The following is a 17,944-nucleotide window of genomic DNA, read 5'->3' on the forward strand; positions in this document are numbered from 1 at the left end:
CGGGCCCGTCACCAGAACGCCTCTCCTGTCCCCGGGAGGCTGGAGCTACCCCAGAGAGGACGTCTGCAGCCTCTAGGGGGCTCTCGGGAGAGAGTAGCCCCGGGCCCCCGGCGGTCGCGGGCCAGGTGGCAGCGCCCGGGCTGGGCTGCGCGGAGGAGGCGGCCTCCCCCGCCTGGGGCGGCGGCTGGGGCGGCGGCAGGGGCGGCCCTGGGATCACATGGGTGGAGGCAGGTCCCGGAGTCCCGGGCGGGCTCTCCCCAGAGTCAGGCAGACGGCGGCGGCGGCGGCGGGAGCGGCGGCTTCTCCTCACCTCCCTCCTTCCCTTCCCTTCGCTCTCCAGCCTTGCCGCCCAGCCCGACAGGTGAGCGGGAGCCAGGTGAGCGGGAGCCAGGTGAGCGCTCCCACCTGTGCTCGGGGCGCATGGCTGGCGTCCTCTCCGGCCCCCGGCGCCTTGGCCGTTCTGTGCGCCCGCGGCTCCCTGAGCGCCTGAACCTCTCTGCGCACGGCCGCTCCCTGCAGCCTCGCCTGCGGTCGGTTCCCCACCTGGAGCTGGGCTTTCTCCTCCCGGGCGCTCCTACTCCAACCCCCCGGGCGCACCGGTACTTTGGTTTCAGAGCTTAGAAGGCGCCTGAACTGGGCGAGCCGGGGCGACGGGCTGGGCACTTCTTCGCTGCCCCGGTGCGGAGTCCACTGACCAGCTCAAAGGTCTGGGAATCCAAGGCATTTGTGAGCCGCCACAGCCGACCTGGGGCCTGTGCGGGGGACAAAGAGGTTGGGCCGGCGCAAAAGGGGAAGCCGAAGGGTCGAAGGGTCGAGAACTGGGCAGACAGCCTCACTTGCCCGGGCACCCTCTCCCCAGTCTCCTAAACACAGGAAGTGGTCCCAGTGTGCTTGATAGATTTTGGCAGCGTTTGTGGTCCATGGGCCTCCCCAAGGGCAGCCCCAGGGGGGGTGCTTGGTAGTGTGCTGGCCCAGCTTGGCATTACAGCTTCCTGCCTGGGTTGGCTCCTGACTCCAGAACCAGAGGGTCAGGAAATCCTACAAGGGCCTGGTCAACAGGGACACTCCCTTACCCAGTGGAGGGGCCCTGGATGGGAGTTCTGTGGCCCCAGCTCCAAGGCAGCATCCGTCAGCTCACCCTGCTGGTCAGCGCCCGGGGGTGGGTGTGCCCAGCTTGGCAGGTGAGCCTGTCCTTCTTCCAAGAGCGGCTGGGAGGGCAACAGGCCACTGGGGGAGGTGGAAGCCTTGTCTTGCCACTTGAACCACGTTCCCAGGGGCGCAGTAGGCAGCTGGGAGGCCCCCAGCCAGCTACTTGAAAGCCTGCAGTGGTGCCACCCCTTTCTGTTCCCCGAGTGTTGTCCTCCCCCAGTGTTGTCCTCCCCCAGAGCGGGGAGGAAGTACCTTGTGCAGTCGGGTTTGGGGACCGGAAGCCAGCACTAGGGGCCCTTAGCGTTGATAGTGGAGGAGGGGAGAGGAAGTGCTGACATCCACCACCTGCCAGCCCTGCCTGCCCGCCTGCTCTCAGCAAGCACCGGTGTCTAGCACCCCAACAGCCTGCCTCCAGGGAGCTGCTCTGCTGAAGACAGACGCTAAGGGGGAAACTCAGAGTCCTGACTTCCCAGGGTGGGGGGAAGTGGAACTGAGGCCTGCGGGAGAGGTTAGTCACTTCCTCTACCAACCTCCACCCGCTGCCTCCCCACCCCGCCTCAGCCCCTAACTGGCTGCTCCAGGGGCCTGTCACACACACCCCGCCTCCACTTCACAGCATCCCCCTGGGGAGCTGCGGGCCGGCTCCATCTCTCCATCCTTTCTGCCTCAGGTATGGCACTGACGGTGGATGTGGTGGGGCCAGCGCCCTGGGGCTTCCGAATCTCTGGGGGCAGGGACTTCCACACACCTCTCATGGTGACCAAGGTGAGTGCTAGTCCCAGGAGACGGGGAGGCGCCCCCCAGCTCAGGGCCTTCCGCGTCTGTCCAGTTCTCACAGTCACCTTTCTCTTTTCTTGTTCTGGAGTCAAGGCCTGTTTCTGAGATTGTTGGCCGGGGCAGAGCTGGGACCAGGTTGCCATGAGGATGTGGTGGCCACTTCTAGGGAGTGAAAGGGAGCGGGGCCAAGTGCAGGGCCTGCTCTTTCTCCTCAGTCACTGACCCCATACCTACTGGCAGCCACTTTTGTGGTTAGTAGGAGAGGCGCCCTGAGCTCTTGGTGATTCTCCCTGACCCAGCCAGGAAGTGTTCATGCAGGAGGCCTGGGCAGGCAGTACCTGCATGATTTGGTTTGCACAAGCAGGGCTCTTTTCAAGCACAGTTCCTGAAATTCTGCCATTGCTTATTCTTTGAGAGGCCCCGTTAGAATCCCAGTGCTGGGGTCAGGGGTGGGGGGGTGGGGGGCTGCCACTCCAGCTTCTGGACCCCTCCAGGAGGGGATAAGCTGATTAACTGGGTGGACACTGGGTGGGCAGGGAGAGTGATGTTAAAGGGAGATACGTAGGCCAGCCTGGTGCAGGGCAGCTTCTGTGCTTCTTGGGCTGGACAAGGACATTTCCTCCCCTCATTCCCACCTGAGTGTCACTTGAGACGACTTGATCCTCATCCCCTCCAGGTAACTGAGCGGGGCAAGGCCGAGGCTGCTGACCTCCGGCCTGGTGACATTATTGTGTCCATCAACGGTGAGAGTGCAAAGGACATGCTTCACGCCGAGGCCCAGAGCAAGATTCGCCAGAGCCCCTCACCCCTGAGGCTGCAGCTGGACCGGTAGGCCCTCCACCTCCACTGGGCCTGCCAGTATCGCTCTGCCTTCTGCCAGCCCGCTGCACAATGACTGCCCTTACCCCCTACCCTCGGCTCCAGTCTGGCCTGCCTGAGCCACTATGGCTCATCCGTGGGAAGGTCTGGGGCTCTAGGGCTGCAGCAGGACAGCTGAGGCCAACCGGGTGCCCAACCAGAGTCGGGTGTACAGTCAGAGTCGGGCAGGCTGGCATCAGCCACCTGGATGCCCGGGTTTGACTGGTTCCCAGTGTGTGGGGTACAGGGCGTGGGCATGAAGTGGGTTGAAGAGGAGGAAGGTGTGCCTGAGGCTGGGTCCCCAGGGTCCCTGCCTCCAATGGCCTCTGTTCTGATCTTGGGATGGTGAGGAGTTTGGGGTCTCCCTCCCCATAGAACCCCTCTGTGGCTCCCCATTTCCTCTCTGGACACTGTTGGGGAAGGTGGATTCCCAGACTCCTGGGTCTTCAGCCTGAAACCCTGGGCTGGGTTGAGGGGTGGACAGGTGGCTTCCTGGGGTGGAGCGTCCCAGTGAGTCAGAGGGCAGGAATGCTGGGAGATCCCCCTGCCAGGAGAGCCCTCTGGGCGGGTCTTGAACCTGAGTCAGGTACCTCCTATACCTCTGCCAACGCCTCCACCAGCAGCTTCCCTCTGGGCTGGGGCTCCATGCCCTCTCCTCACCTCTGCTGCCCCTCCAGTGCTGGGGATGCTGGCTGCCAGGACCTCACATGACCCCAGCGCCTTCAGTGCCTACATCGTGCCACTTCTGGCTCCTGAGTGTTTACAGGAGTGGGGCCTGGAGGAGGAGGGTAGAGAATGGGTCATGGCATCTGGGAGGGGACCGAAATGCACAAGAAGCTGCAGAGTGGGGTGGGGGAGGGGCGAGGAGCTGCTGACACCATCATTTCCTCTCGCGTCCTTCTTGGATGAGACCAGCCCCATCAGAGAGGTGGTACCCCCAGGCCTCCTCCGGTTCCATGTGGGGGCAGGTCCAGACTCCCTGCCTCCTCTCTCTTTTGCTCAAACCCCTCCTAACCTCTCCCAACACCCCAGCCCCTGGAGACCTCTCAGGCACTCAGAAGCCCCAGGCAGGAAGTGGTGCTCTGGGCGGGGCCAGAGCCCAAGCTCCCCTCACTCAGGCCCTAAACTCTCCCCTGGGAAAGAGCCGAGGCTGTGGCTGGCATGGAGTGTGGGGACTGAGGTTCCTTATTGACCTTGCTGGAAGTGGTCAGACCTCCAGGATTGGTGTAGTGGGACATGGTGGGCCCATCCTTCACCCTCAGCAGCTCCCAGCCCTCCAGTCACCTCCTGTTCAAGGCTCCAGTCAGATTCCATTGGAGGGGAGTCCCTGGGGAGCTGAGGCTGGGGGTTGGGGGTGCCTTGGTGATTGGCAGGGGAGCTGCCTTGTTCTTTACTTCCTTCAGCTCCCTGCCTGGCAGGAAGCAGGGCTGGCTCCACCCTCTGTTTTATGGGGGGTAGCCTGCAGAAGGGGCAGAGAAGTGATTCTTTCAAAGGCTAAGCTGGCGGGGGGATAGGCCCCTGGAGAAAAGGGGGCAGTGGGCCCAGCTATTGCTGCCCTTTAGGAATTTTGGCAACTCTCTCTCTCTCTGGTCTTAAGTCTCTCTAGGGGTGAAAGATAAAGGATTATTTATATATAGTCAGCTGTCCCCTGCCAAACTGATCCACAAACTGATGCTGACTGGTGATACAGTTTGGGTAAAATGTTCCCCCACCACCACCAAAAGAGAAGAAAACGAAAAACAAAGGCAAGGCAGAGGGGGGTGATATTGTTTGGAGGTTTTAGAAACTGGAATGGATCGGACTTCTTGCTGAAACGGTGTCCTTTCTGCTTTGTAGTGCCAAATTGTACTCTGCTGTAAGAGATGATGGTGGTCATTGATGATAGTTACTTGTGAATTTGGTAAAGTTGAGACTTAGCTACCTGACGTCTGAATATTCTGTACATTTTCCTAATCTTGAGAACCCAGTGTGGGCACAGCTGGAATCTACAGCCCCTACCAGCTTAGTGGAGGTGCCAGGACCCCGGTGACACTCACCTCCCTCTGTCTTCTCTTCAGGCCCCAGGCTGCCTCTCCCGGGCAGGCCAACGGGGAAGGCTCCCTGGAAGTGCTCGCCACTCGCTTCCAGGTAGGACGATGCCTCCTGCTGGGAGCCCCACACCCTGAAGTGGTGGGGGCCCCACACCCTGAAGTGGTGGGGGCCCCCTCCCTTGCTCCTCTCCGCCCTGCTCTTCCAGGCCCCTCTCTCCACAGAGCTCCAGGAGGACACACACTGACAGCCAGGCCTCCCTCAGCCCCCGGCCATGCAGCCCCTTCTTCACCCTGCCCCCGACCAGCCCCCAGGCTCCCACTGGAGAGGTGGTGACCAGCCACAGGTGAGCGCGGCGGGTGGGCACCACATCCACAGGTGGAGGCTAGCCTCTCAGAGTTCTGAAGCTGAGTTTAGGGGGCTCTGGGGGTCACCTCTGTTTCCTTAGGGCAGCCTGGTAGAGAGGACCCAGGCACTCTCTGTCCATTTCCCCATTTCAGTTTCCAGAGCCTGGCGTACTCCCTGGAACCTGCTTCTGCTGACCACTTGTCCTGTGCGGGCCGCCCTGGAAGCCGACAGGTGAGGATACCTGGTTGGTTGGTAGCGGTGCCTGTAGGGCCGCAGGTAGCTGGCCCCACCTGGGCAGTCAGCGCTGCGGTCTAGCAATGGGTGGGCTCCTCTGCGGAGCTAGGAGGCCAGCGCTCTGGTGAGGGAGCAGTCCTTGTGCTGGCTAGACCCAGGTGGCCTTCGCCTTCTGCAGCCTACATTCCTACTCGCTGCCACCTCCTCCTTGCTGATGGCTTCCTCCCTTCTCCAGTGTTTCTCTTGGGCTGGGACCGAAATAGTTTTGCTGCTGTTGTTGGGATGATTCCCTTTGGCTCTGACTGCATCTCTTGAACACATTCCTCCCCATTCCAAGCGCCATGCCTGCCCCCAACTCCCATCACCCATCCCCCCTCTTCGTCCTCTGACTCAGCCCCCAAGAACCACCAGAGAACCACCAGCCGGACTGTGATTCCAACTCGAGTTGCATATGGCTTATTCTCTGTTCCCCCGCCCCCCCAGCCTTTTACTCCTGGTCCCCTGTCTGATAGACAGGACCCCCCAGGTCCCACTGTCTATGAGTGACAGCCCAACCCCCACCCCTTGGCGGTGTTTCTCCTCTCCAGGGGCAGGGGTGAGGAGGTGAGGAGTGAGGCGGCCGAGAGTCCTGGCCACAGCTGCTGGGGGCAGAGTTTGTGGGGGCAGGTCCAGCCTTTGGGGTGAAGGGGATGAGGCCCAGCTGCTGGAATCCTACCTCAGGTTGATTCTGCATTCCAGAAAGCAGAGCCTTTGGAGACGGCTGGGGGAGGGTGCTAGAAACTGGGGGCTCTGGAGAAGGACAGAGCAGGGTCTTTTGGAGGCTTCGTAGTAGGGGCTCCCTGGTGACCTGCTGCAGGGCCTGCCCAGTGGCCCTCCATGCAACGTGGGCATAGAGATGTATATATTCAATGAGACACCATCTTTAAGGAATTTCAAACATAGTTGTGGAGATAAGAGGGACATGCAAAACAATTTTGGAACAATTAAGCACTGAATGGTATGGTCTTAATTATAAAAGCAGGAGGCGTTCTGGGAGGGGACAGCTGAGTGTGGGCTGGGGTGGCCTGAGAAGTCTTTGTCAGGAATTTTGCTGGATGTCAGAGGTAGATTTCGGATTAGAGATGATGAGCTGGGGAGATGGGAACGCAGCGGTAGGAGCAAGACCTGGCGTGTCTGGGCCTGGGGGCCTTCTCCACAGAGATACGGGCTGAGACCAGCTAGGGATGAGCTTGGTCCATCCTGGCCTCCTTCCTCCCAGTGTCTGCAACCAGGGCAAAGGGGAGAGGCAGATGAGATGGGGAGTGGCTTTCAAAGTGGCGGCAGCAGCACCTTGGAACTTGTTGGTAATGCAGATTCTCAAGCCCCAGTCTAAACTTACTGGATCAGACAGGGGTGAGGGCCTGGGTGGGGTGGGGCCACCCATCTGAGTTCTCAGGAGCCCTCAGGGATCTGCTGCACACACAGCTTTGAGGACCACCCATGTGGTGTGAAGAGGAGCTCTGGGCGGGGTGGCAGGGAGACCTGGGTTAGTCTTACCTCTACTGTGTCACTTTGGACAAGGCCCCCTTCCTCCACTCTCTAGGCCTCAGAGTTGGACCTGAGGCTCTGAATTCCCTTCTTTGATCCTGAGGCCTCTTGTCATTCTTTCGACATATATTTGTGGGGCAGCTGATTTGGTCAGGCATCCTTCTAGGCTCTAGGGATACACTGGTGGAAAAGCAGAAATTCCTAACCCCGTGAAACTTGCATTCTGGTCTACGACAGTGAGGCTGTGGTCAGATGGGGTAGAGTCACCAGACACATAGCTCCCTCTTGGGAACCACCCGTGCACTTGAGCACCTCCTGACTCTGTGCACTTCAGTCGTGTCCGACTCTGTGCGACCCCAGAGACAGCAGCCCACCAGGCTCCCCCGTCCCTGGGACTCTCCAGGCAAGAACACTGGAGTGGGTTGCCATTTCAAGGCTCTGAAAAGTCCTGTGAGAAAGATGCTTAATTTTATTAATTTCCTAAACTTGTTTAACTGCAGAATTTCTCCTGGGGTTCCCCATTATCCACTCCCCCCACCACTCAGTTATTAACATTCCCCGCAACACATTTTGAGAAGTATTGGCTAAGTATTGACAGCTCTTGATGAGCAGATAAACAGCCTTGGAGATGAAAGGTGGTTTGGTAAAGGGAAGTGTCACCTATAGGTGCCTCGGGGGGAGGAGGGAGGGAGGGAAGGGAGGGGAAAGGTGAAGCTGCTCCAAGTCAGGGAGTTGGGCTGCTCAGGCTTGCCAGGTGGCTCACTTGTAAAAGTACTCGCCTGCAGTGCAGGAGACACAGGAGACGTGGGTTCAATCCCTGGGTCAGAAAGTTCCCCTGTAAAAGGAAATGGCAACCCACTCCAGTATTCTTGCCTGGGAAATCCCATGGACAGAGGAGCCTGGTGGGCTACAGCCCATGGGGTCAGAACAGTTGGACACTGACTAATCCACCACCACCTTGGGCATGAGGTGGTCTGGCAGGTAGAAGGGGGCAGAGGTGACTACAGACGAGGTGCCACTGCCCCAGGCTGCAGTGGTCATGGCCTCGTCTCTGGCTCCCGAGCTGGCTAAGGCATCACTGGGCTCAGGAAGTAGGACATTACCAGTCCTTATGGTGCCCTTCGGAAACCAGAAGTTGCCCCCTTCTCAACAGGCACACTCTTGGGTGACCAGATATGAAGTAAAAACAGCCCCTGTTTCACTGGCCAGCATGAGGACATGGCCTACGAAGGGAGCCAGGGTGGATTTCAGCTCTCCCTCCCTGCTGGCCAGTGCCCCCATGCAGGGCACACGCTGGCCTCTCTGGGACAGCAAGATGAACATTGTTCTTGAGTACCTGGTGCTGGCTGTCCTTCCTAAGGGAATAGCCTCACCATCTGTCAATTGACTGCATGGCACCCAGGAGCCCAGCAAGGGGTCCTAGCCCAGCCTCCCACTCCCTGAGTGACTTGGACCAGCCAGTTTCCTTGCTGACCTTTAATCTCCGTACTGTAGAAGCCGAGGAACAGAAGAATGCAGGCTGGTGCAGGGGGTCTGGTGCAGTGAGAGCTTAGGGGTTTTTGTTTTTTTTTTAAAGGCTCTGAAGTTTCTGTTTTCAGCTTAAGAAGTCATGAAGTTTTCCCACTTGACACTATACTTCAGCCCCAACTTTTTAAAATAAAGCATTTAATTTGGCTGCGCTGGGTCTTAGTTGAAGCATGCAGGAACTTCTATCTTTGTTGTAGCATGTGAACTCTTAGTTGTGGCATGTGGGATCTAGTTCCCTGACCAGGGATCAAACCTGGGCCCCTTGTTTTGGAAGCTTGGAGTCTTAGACACTGGAACACCAGGGAAGTCCCATCCCTGACTGAATTTTAAAATCGAAAGTGTTTGGCTTTCTGGGAAACTCTGCCCTCAGCCTGGCCTTGGCGAGCCTAGTTGTCCCTGAGGCTCTCCTCTCCTTTGGGGATGGCTACAGAGAGAGTGCAAGATGCAGGCCAGAAAGAAGAGCAACAGGGAGACTACAGGCAAGATTTCCAGGTAGAGAACAGGTGTGAGAGGCCCAGAGGGCAAGCACGCACTGAGCAGTGGACTCCGCTGTGAGCCCCAAACAGGCCTGGCTCCTCAAGGCTCCATGGGGCAGGACCAGACTTCTCAGGGCAGTCGGGAGAGGCCGGTGAGCCCAGACCCTGGTGTTATCAGAGGAGAGATCTCCCCCAGCACGTGAGGGAGACGGGACTTTTGTGTGGCCCCAACTCTGACACCAAGAAGGGTCTTGGCCCTTTATGTTTCCTTTTCCTCATTGCAAAAGGGTCAGCTTAGTTTCTCTCTGCTTGTCGGCCTCCCCCGGCGCCAGTGTGCAACATCTTTGCAAACACAATGCGTGAGATGGCAGAGGAGCCTGCACAGTGGCCCTACATGCTCGTCTTCAATCTGTCCCGTGCCTGTTCCCCTTGGGGCAGCAGCTCACCCTTCCAGAGCTGGGTGCTGGCCTCCCTCCCTTCTCGGACCCAGTAGGAGCAGCTGCTGGTGGTTGCTGGTGCAGCAGGGGGAGCCTGCCGGTCAGCGAGGGCTGGGGGCCCCCTGGTGTTGGCCTGGGGAACAGTTGAGCTTGGCCGCTCAGATGGGTGTGCTGGCCCAGGGCCCCACTGCTGACTCCTCCCCTGGTGCCTCTCCTTCCCACAGGCCAGCCTCAGCCCTGCTGGCGACTCAGCGGTGCTGGTACTGCCGCCACCGCCCTCCCCGGGTCCCTGTTCCTCCAGCCCCAGGCTCAGGTACCACTGGGGTCTGGAGGGAGGGGTGGGATCTTGGAGGGTCTGGGAGCAACAGGAGACTGTCAGGTTTCCCAGAGAAGGGTGGGGGGGTCCCAGCTCTGTAAGCCCAGTTGGCTTCCCTTTGACCCCCAGAATTCTTTATCCCGCCCCGGGCCAATCTTCTCTGCCCTCCTGCTCCTCCTAACCCCCGGGCACGGGCCCCTCACACCTGGCTGGCTCCCTCCATCCCTGCAGTGTAGCCTCAGAAGGCGAAAGCCACCTCCTGAGAGAGGATTCAGAAGTCTTCAAAATGCTGCAAGAAAACCGCGAGGCACGAATGGCCCCCCGGCAGTCCAGCTCCTTCCGGCTCCTGCAGGAAGCCCTAGAAGCTGAGGAGAGAGGTGAGCCGCTGGGGGCTCGGGCAGGAGGACATTCCCCCAGGACACTCTGAACCGCTGACCAGATGTGTTAATAAATTAGCATTAGATCAGTATTTTTTAAGGCTCTGACTTATAGAAGCCAGTGTCCCTGAACTTCAGGAGCCTCTGGTCTGGTAGGGGTTACTGGGGTGCACCCAAAGGTGCTGGCTAGGTTCACGGAAGTGCCAAGGGAACCATAAAGGTAGGTGGTGGGCCCTGGGTCTCCAAGGAGGACTTCATGGAGGAAGAAGGGTTTGACTTGGCCCTTGAAGAAAGATCAAGTCTTTCACAAACGGCCTTAAGATGGTAGCCGGGAGCCGTGTGGAATGTGGAGGTCTGAGCCAGAGGGTTTTCGGGTGGGATCAAGAGGACTCTGGCTGCATGGAGGGGGGCTGAGGAGGTTAAGTCCTGGCTGTGAAGCCTTGCATCCAGGCTGAGGAGTGTCCCAACCCAGGAGGGCTGGGTTAAATAGTGCCAGAGGATACATGAGGAGCCGAAGTAGGCAACAGAGGTATGGGCTCCTGCCAGGGGTGAGTTGTTAATTCATCAGATGTTTACTGACTCATCCAGTGGACCAGCCTTAAGCTATGTGGCAATTAAAGGTGGTCAGGACCCACCTCTACTCCCGAGGAACTCCGTGTATTGGGCAGACTGGCTGCTCAGCATTCTGGGAAGTGGATGTTTGTGTGTGTGTGTGTATATCTGTGTGTGATAGGGGGGCAGGCACTGCCTCCTTCCAGGGGAGAGATGAGGAGGGCCTGGCCTCGGCAGTGGTATCAGGGGAACGAATGATGGGACTGTCAGAAGTATTTGATCGGCAGAATCACTGGTACCTGGTGAAAGAGAAAATGTTAGTCACTCAGTCATGTTTGACTCTTTGCAACCCCATGGACTATAGCCCGCCAGGTTCCTCTATCCATGGGATTCTCCAGGCAGGAATACTGGAGGGGTCTCCAGTACTTTGGCCACCTCATTCAAAGAGTTGACTCATTGGAAAAGACTCTGATGCTGGGAGGGATTGGGGGCAGGAGAAGGGGATGACAGAGGATGAGACGGCTGGATGGCATCACCGACTCGATGGATGTGAGTCTGAGTGAACTCCGGGAGTTGGTGATGGACAGGGAGGCCTGGCGTGCTGTGATTCATGCGGTCGCAAAGAGTTGGACATGACTGAGCAACTGAACTGAACCTGGTAACTGGTTCCAAGTCTGACGTTTTGCTCCTGGAGGTATTCACAGAGAGAAAGGAGACAGGGTAAGAAGGTTTGGAGCAAAGCACATCCATCACCACTCCAAGGCCTTGGCAGGTCCTGGAAGGAGGCACAGAGAGAGGTGGGGAGGGGGGCAGAGTGTGTCCATCACCACCCCAAGGCCTCAGCATGCCCTGGAAGGGGGCACAGAGAGAGGCGGGGTGGGGGGCGGTGAGGGCAGTGCAGACAGATGGTGACTTCACCCCTGAAGTCTTGGCATCCTCAGCTGTAGACAGGGACCATACCTGCCAGGTAACATCTGTGCTTCATCTTCACGTTGTTCCAAGGCTCAGACACCATAATGCACATGAGAGCCCTTTGAAAAGTGCACAGAGGTGGTATGGTGTGTGTTATTATCTGTTATTACCATGTCTTTAATGTCATGACTGGATCAGCAGAAAGGAACCGCCTGCTTGGTCTGATGTGTCAGACACTGAGCACAGACGCTGCTCAGGCTGCCTTAGCTTGGGTAGCTCAGCCTTGAACCTGCTCCCTGCCCTTGACCAGCCTCAGCCAAGGGTCTGGCATGATCATCTCCTTCTTCCATGACCCCCGCTCACACCCACGGTTACATTGAGGTCCACTTGGAAGTGTGCCTCTGACAACGAGTCTCTTTGGAGCAGGTGCTGGTGGAGGTGGAGTGAGCATCAAAAATACAGCCTGGGGACTTCCCTGGTGGTCCAGTGGTTAAGATTCTGCCTTTCAATGCAGGAGGGTGTGTGTTCAGTTCCTGGTTGGGAGACTAAGATCCCACATGCCTTGTGGCCAAAAAAAAAAATACAGCCTGATGCTGCGGCTATGGACAAGCTCTGATGTGTCTGTCTGTCCTCCCCCCTGTCCAGGTGGAACACCTGCCTACCTGCCCAGCTCGCTGAGTCCGCAGTCCTCCCTGCCCACCTCCAGGGCTCTGGCCAGCCCACCCAAGCTCCACACGTGTGAGAAGTGCAACACCAGCATCGCGTGAGTGTTGGCGGCCTGGGGTACAGGGCCTGGGATGGGGAGGGCAGGGCCCAGATGCTCTGCGTGAACCCACTAGCCAGAGGCCCTGGGGGGAGCGCTGCCACAGGGGACTTGTGATGGGCTCAGGAGTCGTTTCAGCCTTCTTGGGATGCTTGCACTGGCTTTTTCCTGCTGTCTCTTCCTCCTGCTCCATTTCTTTCCCTGCCTTCCTGGAGGAGGAAGAAATGCTACTGTTTTTGATTTCTCTCCAATCATCATCTCACTGCCTCTGGAGATCTGCTCCACCTCCTCCTGGAAAATCTTGTTCTTACTCCCTTCTTCCCGCTATTAGGCTGCCTTTTCCAGAGGAAGGTGCATTTTTTTCTCAGTGGGTGGCGTGATAATGTAGCCCAGAGAAAACATTCTCTGGAAAATTGAGCCTTGGCCATCCCACCTTCCTGGTAAATTTCTTCCATGCTCAGTGTTGATGGTCAAATAACTCTAGGCAAGTCCCTGGCTTCCATGTTTAATCTGCAGAATGGGAGGCTGCCCACCCCTGCTGTGCATGCCCGAGAAAGGGGATCCTACACCTTGGTTTGCAAAGAGCTGCAGCTGGGCCCCTGAGGGATTTCAGCCAACACCCCCAGAATTTCCCCTTCAGGAGGTCCCCAGCCCCAGGATTTGCATCTCCAATTCATCCCCTGGTGACACGATGCTGTGGGTCTTGGCACCTGGGACTGCACTTGGAGAATCACTATTCTGTTAACAACCCAGAAGATTCAGGATGGTGCTTGTCTGCCTTTGTGTGGGGGAGGAATAACTTTAAAACTGGGGTCCTGTGGGTGTGGGCTGGGGTTTCCCTGAGGGTAGACCTGAGGAGTCAAGTGTTTGAGATTTTGGGACCTTCCAGGGTCCTGGCTCTGGGCTGGGAACCAGGCTCCCTGAGAATGGGAATGGTGGCATCGTGCCAGACACTCCTGTCCCTCCCTCCTGCCCCCCAGGTTAATGGCTGTCCCCTCCCTGTCCCTGCAGGAACCAGGCCGTCCGCATCCAGGAGGGGCGGTACCGCCACCCTGGCTGCTACACCTGTGCTGACTGCGGACTGAACCTGAAGATGCGAGGGCACTTCTGGGTGGGGGACGAGCTGTACTGTGAGAAGCATGCCCGCCAGCGCTACTCTGCAGCCCCCACCCTCAATTCCCAGGCCTGAGCTCTCAGCCCACCCTCCACTCTGTGGGCACCTCCACGCCAGACCTGTGCCAATAGCACGTTGGCCTGGAAAGGTGATGGGGAGTGGCATGAAGCCAGAGGCTGGGACCTGCCTGTGCTGCTGGTGAGGGCAGCCCACCTCCCCAGGCCTCTGCTGGATACTATTGCGTCCTCCTGAAGGACAGGCTTTGCATTAAAACCCGAAGTGGGTGCTGTACTGGACATCTTTGTGCACCAGGGATTAAGCAGGTTGGGACATGGATATAAGTGCCTAGAAGGAGAGGGGTGGGCCAGAGGCTACAGGTATTCACTGTGTAAAGTTTTCAATATATGAGCACTAAAAATATATACTGTACGTGAACAAAATATAGTAGCGCCCCTGTCTTCTCTCCTTCCCTGCCCCAGCCCCTGGAAATGTGCTTCCCCTAATCCTAGGTGGAGAGTCTCTTTTTTAAAAAACATTTTTTTTTTAAATTTTGCACTGGGTCTTCACTGCAATGTGAAGGCTTTTCTTGTGACACATGGGCTCTGCAGCATGCAGGCTCAGTAGCTGTGGTGTGATGGCTTAGAAACCCTGTGCCATGTGAGATCTTAGTTCCCTGACCAAAAATCAAACTCATGTACCCTGTGTTGGGAGGCAGATTCTTAATCACCCCACCCCGAGGGACGTCCCTGGAGAGTATTCATATATAACAATTTTTTGCCCTCTCATTTCCCCCCTCCCTCAAACCTCAAACCCCACCCCTACCAGATGCTTCGCCATGTGACATTCCCTACTGAAGAGACTGGCTCCTTTTAGTGGATGGTGATGCTCTCCCTGGACCATTTTGTAAAGATGCCTGTTTTATTGGGATGATCCCTGGTAGAGGAATGAGTGTCTCACTGGGAGCCTGGAGAGGGATTAGGGTGACAGAGCGCTGGAAGCAAACAGGAGGCAGGCCCTGAAACGGCTTCTGCCCAGGCCCGTCTCAGTAAGACAACATCTTCCTCTGCCAGCCCTGCCTGGGCTGGCGCTCTGCCCCTCGCTCTACTTCGTATGGATGCTGCCAGCCCTGTTGACTTGCTCAGAGGAGCTGGTGGGGCAAGTGAGGAGACAACACCTAAAGCTGTGGTCCCCAACCTTTTTGGCACCATGGATTGATTTTGTGGAAGAAAAGTTTTCCACGGACTGGGGCAGAGAAGGGGGATGGTTTCGGGATGATTCAAGTGTTTTTCATTTACTGTGCACTTTATTTCTGTCTTGCGGCAATCTCAGGATATTCCGCCCTGACTTTAGGGCCAGGGTTCATGCTCCTGTGCGAATCTAATGCCTCAGCTGATGACAGGAGGTAGAGCTCAGGTGGTAATGGCAGTGTTGGGGAATGGCTGTAAATGCAGATGCTTTGCTCACTGGGCCTCCTACTCACCTCCTGCTATGCAGTCTGGTTCCTAACAGGCACGGACTGGTACCGGTCTAAGGCTGGGGGGTTAAGGACCCCTGATCTAAAGAACTTTGTGTACTTGCCCAAGGCTGTCTGCACCCATTTGAGAAAGATCATCCCCAGGAGAATCCTTGGATAGGGCGGCTGTGAGTTAGCTTTGCCTGGGAGGGACAATCCAGCAGTGCCCCCACCCTCCCAGCCAGGGTTGGTCTGCCCGCCTCTCCCCTGGGAGCCCCAGCTGCTTCACAGGTGGTAGATTGGAAAGCTGGTGCTAGGCATGCCTGCCTTGGGGTATGTTTGAGTCAGACAGGGGGCGGTGGTCCTCTGCCAGATTTTTGGCTTGATTCACCCATCACTTCTGGTCCTAATCCCAGAGGACATTTTAGAAAGGCGCATGGGTGCTGCTGGAGTGCAACACCTACCTTACCACCCAGTCAGTCTGGAGAGAAAAGATAAAAGCTGGAGGGTGCTTTGGTGCTATCTGGTTCTTTTTGAATGGAATCTTGCAAAGACTGTGTGTTGCCTCCTCAGGCACCTTGATATAATTTATACCTTGCTATAACTGTCTCACTCTTTGCCTGAATGGCTGCCTTTATTTTTATAGGAAAGATCAAGCCTCTCTGTGGCTCAGGATTTGTCAGGCCCCAACAATCTGGTCCCAAGTGGAACAGGGTCCTTGGCGCCACCTAGTGTCAGGTGTAGCCCTTGGCAGGGAGAATGCTCACAAAAGGGGACTGATTGACTCTGTAAATTCTTGGGTCCTGGCGCAGTGGGAATACCGGAAGAGCACTTTTGTGGGTTTCCCAAAGATATATAATCAAGGGGCAGCAATAGAGTTGACATGATGAAAAGTGCTATATGGTAGTGAGTGTAAAGAGCTTATGTGGATCATACAGCAGCACTCAGAGTTCAGAGCCAGGGCCATCATTGTCAGAGGAACAAGACTCAGACAGACACGAGGAGAGCCCTGCAGAGTGAGGGGGTCAGTGCAAGTGGAATGCTCAGGTTAGGGGAGAGGCTGAAGGCGATACTGAGACAAGATTGGAAAGGAAGATGGGAGCCTTGAATGCCGTAAGATATGGTTTGAATTTCACCTTGAGGCTCTGTGGACAGTAAAAAAAATTCAGCAGGGAAGTGACAGGTTGGAAAACAGAACGTTGGAATCTTAATATGATCAGATCACCACGTGTAACAAACCATTATCTTAGACTCATGGTAGCTCTAAGGAACAGAGAACAAATGGGGTATGGATGGAGGCCCACGTGAAATGGGTCAGCCAGTGAGTTGTTGAAGGCCTTTCAAAGGCTGGACAGGTTTTAACTAACAGTAGTGTAGTGTTAGTCGTGTCTGACTCTGCAACCCTGTGGACTGTAGCCTGCCAGGCTCCTCTGTCCGTGGGATTCTCCAGGCAAGAAGACTGGAGTGGGTTGCCATGCCCCTAACTGTAGCAGTCAGCTCTCCTCCTCAGGGCCCAAGTGTTTCAGCATCAGAGTTCTTTGCAGCCATCAGCCAGCCCGAGCCTGGGGGAGGATATATAATATCCTTTGGAAGACAGAGTTATTAGTCAATCCTGGTTCTTTGGAAGACAGAGTTATTAGTCAATCCTGGTTGCCAGAGGAGAAGGTGGGGGGCAGCCTTTGGTCTGTGCCCAGCTGTGAGCATCTACCTGCTTTGACCCAGACAAGCAGGCAGCTGCTATTTGTCCAGCTCAGTGCCCTCGTTACTTTCTTCTGTGTTTTGAGGAATGACTTCAGAAATGATGACAGATTCGAGTTACAAGTGACCTGAGAGAGCATCTGATACAGCCCCCTGCTAGCGGAGATGAGAAAATGACTTTCCCAAAGTGACACTGCTAGATAATTCTCAGGTGCTTTAATGTCAATTCTCACCATTCTGAAATAGGTACTGTTGTTATCCTAGTTGTATCGATGAAGAAACTGAGGACAGGGAGGATAAGTCACTGATTCAAGAACTCCTGGCAGTAAGGGCAGGGGGCTGAGGAGGAGCCAGGAGCCTGACTTCTGGGTTCCTGGCTTACCCTGGGCTGCTCTTGTCCCTTCACTAAAGGCAGCCTTCCAGGTCACGGGGGAGGTCACCACAGCTTCCAGCCATCTCTAGTCTGCCAGAAGCTGCCCTGGGCTCTTGGCTTTGCCTTTCCTCCCACAGGGCCTAGCTGGCAGGAAACATGCTTCCTGAAGCTGGGACTTCCCCCATGGAGGCCGAGGGATGCCTCTGCTGGGGCTACCATGTGTCTCAGGGACTCATGGTAGCTACTCATCTGTCAGTTGGGCAGTGAGGGTGTGCCCCTCCCATCCCTTCCAGCATCACTCAAAGATAGATGATTCTTCTCTGGTAGAAGGTCGGGGGAAGGAGAGACAGCCTTCTGGGGGGTGAAGACCTGGCTCAGCTCCAGCAGGCGCCTGCCACAGTTAGGACAGTAAAAGGCAGATGGGAAGGCAGCATGCGGCCCCCCACTGCGGCGGATCTCAACCACCTTGAAGGTTCTGGCATATCTACATGGGGAGGAGGGAGTGGCCTTGAGGAGAGTGTGCCTGGTGTGTGTGTGTGTGTGTGTCCGTGTGTGTGTGTGTCCGTGTGTGTGTGTGTGTGTGTGTGTGTGTGTGTGTGTGTCCGTGTGGTTTGGGCCCACACAGAGCCCGGTGCTGAGACACTGCATTCCTGGCTGGGCTGGCTTCCTGCTCCAGATACATTCCTGCCCCAGAGTCACCACAGAGACTGCCTGGAATCTGGCCCCACATTCTCGAAATTCAGGACAAGATCTGGCAAAGGTTCCCTCCTTTTCCCTCCCCATCCTCTGACTCAGGAGGGGGGAAGCCCCCTGACAGCCAGCCCTCCCTCTGTACCCCGCCAACCTCCTCCTCCTCCCCTGGGAAGCTTGGTGCAGGATATACCCTGCTGTTGGACTTGTACTGTCCCCAGGCCCAGGCTTCTGTGTTTGTACCTGGGAAAGAGCCATGGGGGCTGGTTTCCAGGAGGACAGGGCCGCCAGCAGGCAACCCAGAGAACTCAGATAGCAGGGAAGGGGGTGGCCTG

General features: G+C 56.8%; 1 protein-coding gene across 4 annotated transcripts; it reads left to right on the forward strand.

The window, feature by feature from the left end:
• PDLIM2 (PDZ and LIM domain 2) lies at window positions 255-13,850 on the forward strand. Of its 4 annotated transcripts, none has more exons than XM_018052308.1 (10): window positions 255-361; window positions 1,820-1,914; window positions 2,603-2,754; window positions 4,842-4,911; window positions 5,037-5,158; window positions 5,313-5,391; window positions 9,586-9,674; window positions 9,909-10,054; window positions 12,164-12,281; window positions 13,293-13,850. In XM_018052308.1, the coding sequence occupies exons 2-10, from the start codon at window positions 1,822-1,824 to the stop codon at window positions 13,468-13,470; spliced, it is 1,047 nt and encodes a 348-aa protein (XP_017907797.1). In that variant the 5' UTR covers window positions 255-361; window positions 1,820-1,821; the 3' UTR covers window positions 13,471-13,850. The 4 variants fall into 4 exon arrangements, with proteins under 4 accessions (XP_017907797.1, XP_017907799.1, XP_017907800.1 ...); XM_018052310.1 differs by having other exon boundaries at window positions 293-376; window positions 13,293-13,835; XM_018052311.1 differs by having other exon boundaries at window positions 308-391; window positions 13,293-13,835.

The sequence above is a fragment of the Capra hircus genome, chromosome 8 (assembly GCF_001704415.2).
Source record: "Capra hircus breed San Clemente chromosome 8, ASM170441v1, whole genome shotgun sequence".
Lineage (NCBI taxonomy): Eukaryota > Metazoa > Chordata > Mammalia > Artiodactyla > Bovidae > Capra > Capra hircus.

Excerpts from the sequence above, each read along its gene's own strand:
- PDLIM2 (XM_018052308.1), top strand. The coding sequence starts at position 1,822 with ATGGCACTGACGGTGGATGTGGTGGGGCCAGCGCCCTGGGGCTTCCGA. Across the intron at positions 1,915-2,602 it reads CACCTCTCATGGTGACCAAG|GTAACTGAGCGGGGCAAGGC; the intron begins GTGAGTGCTAGT and ends CATCCCCTCCAG. Across the intron at positions 10,055-12,163 it reads CCTAGAAGCTGAGGAGAGAG|GTGGAACACCTGCCTACCTG; the intron begins GTGAGCCGCTGG and ends CCCCCTGTCCAG.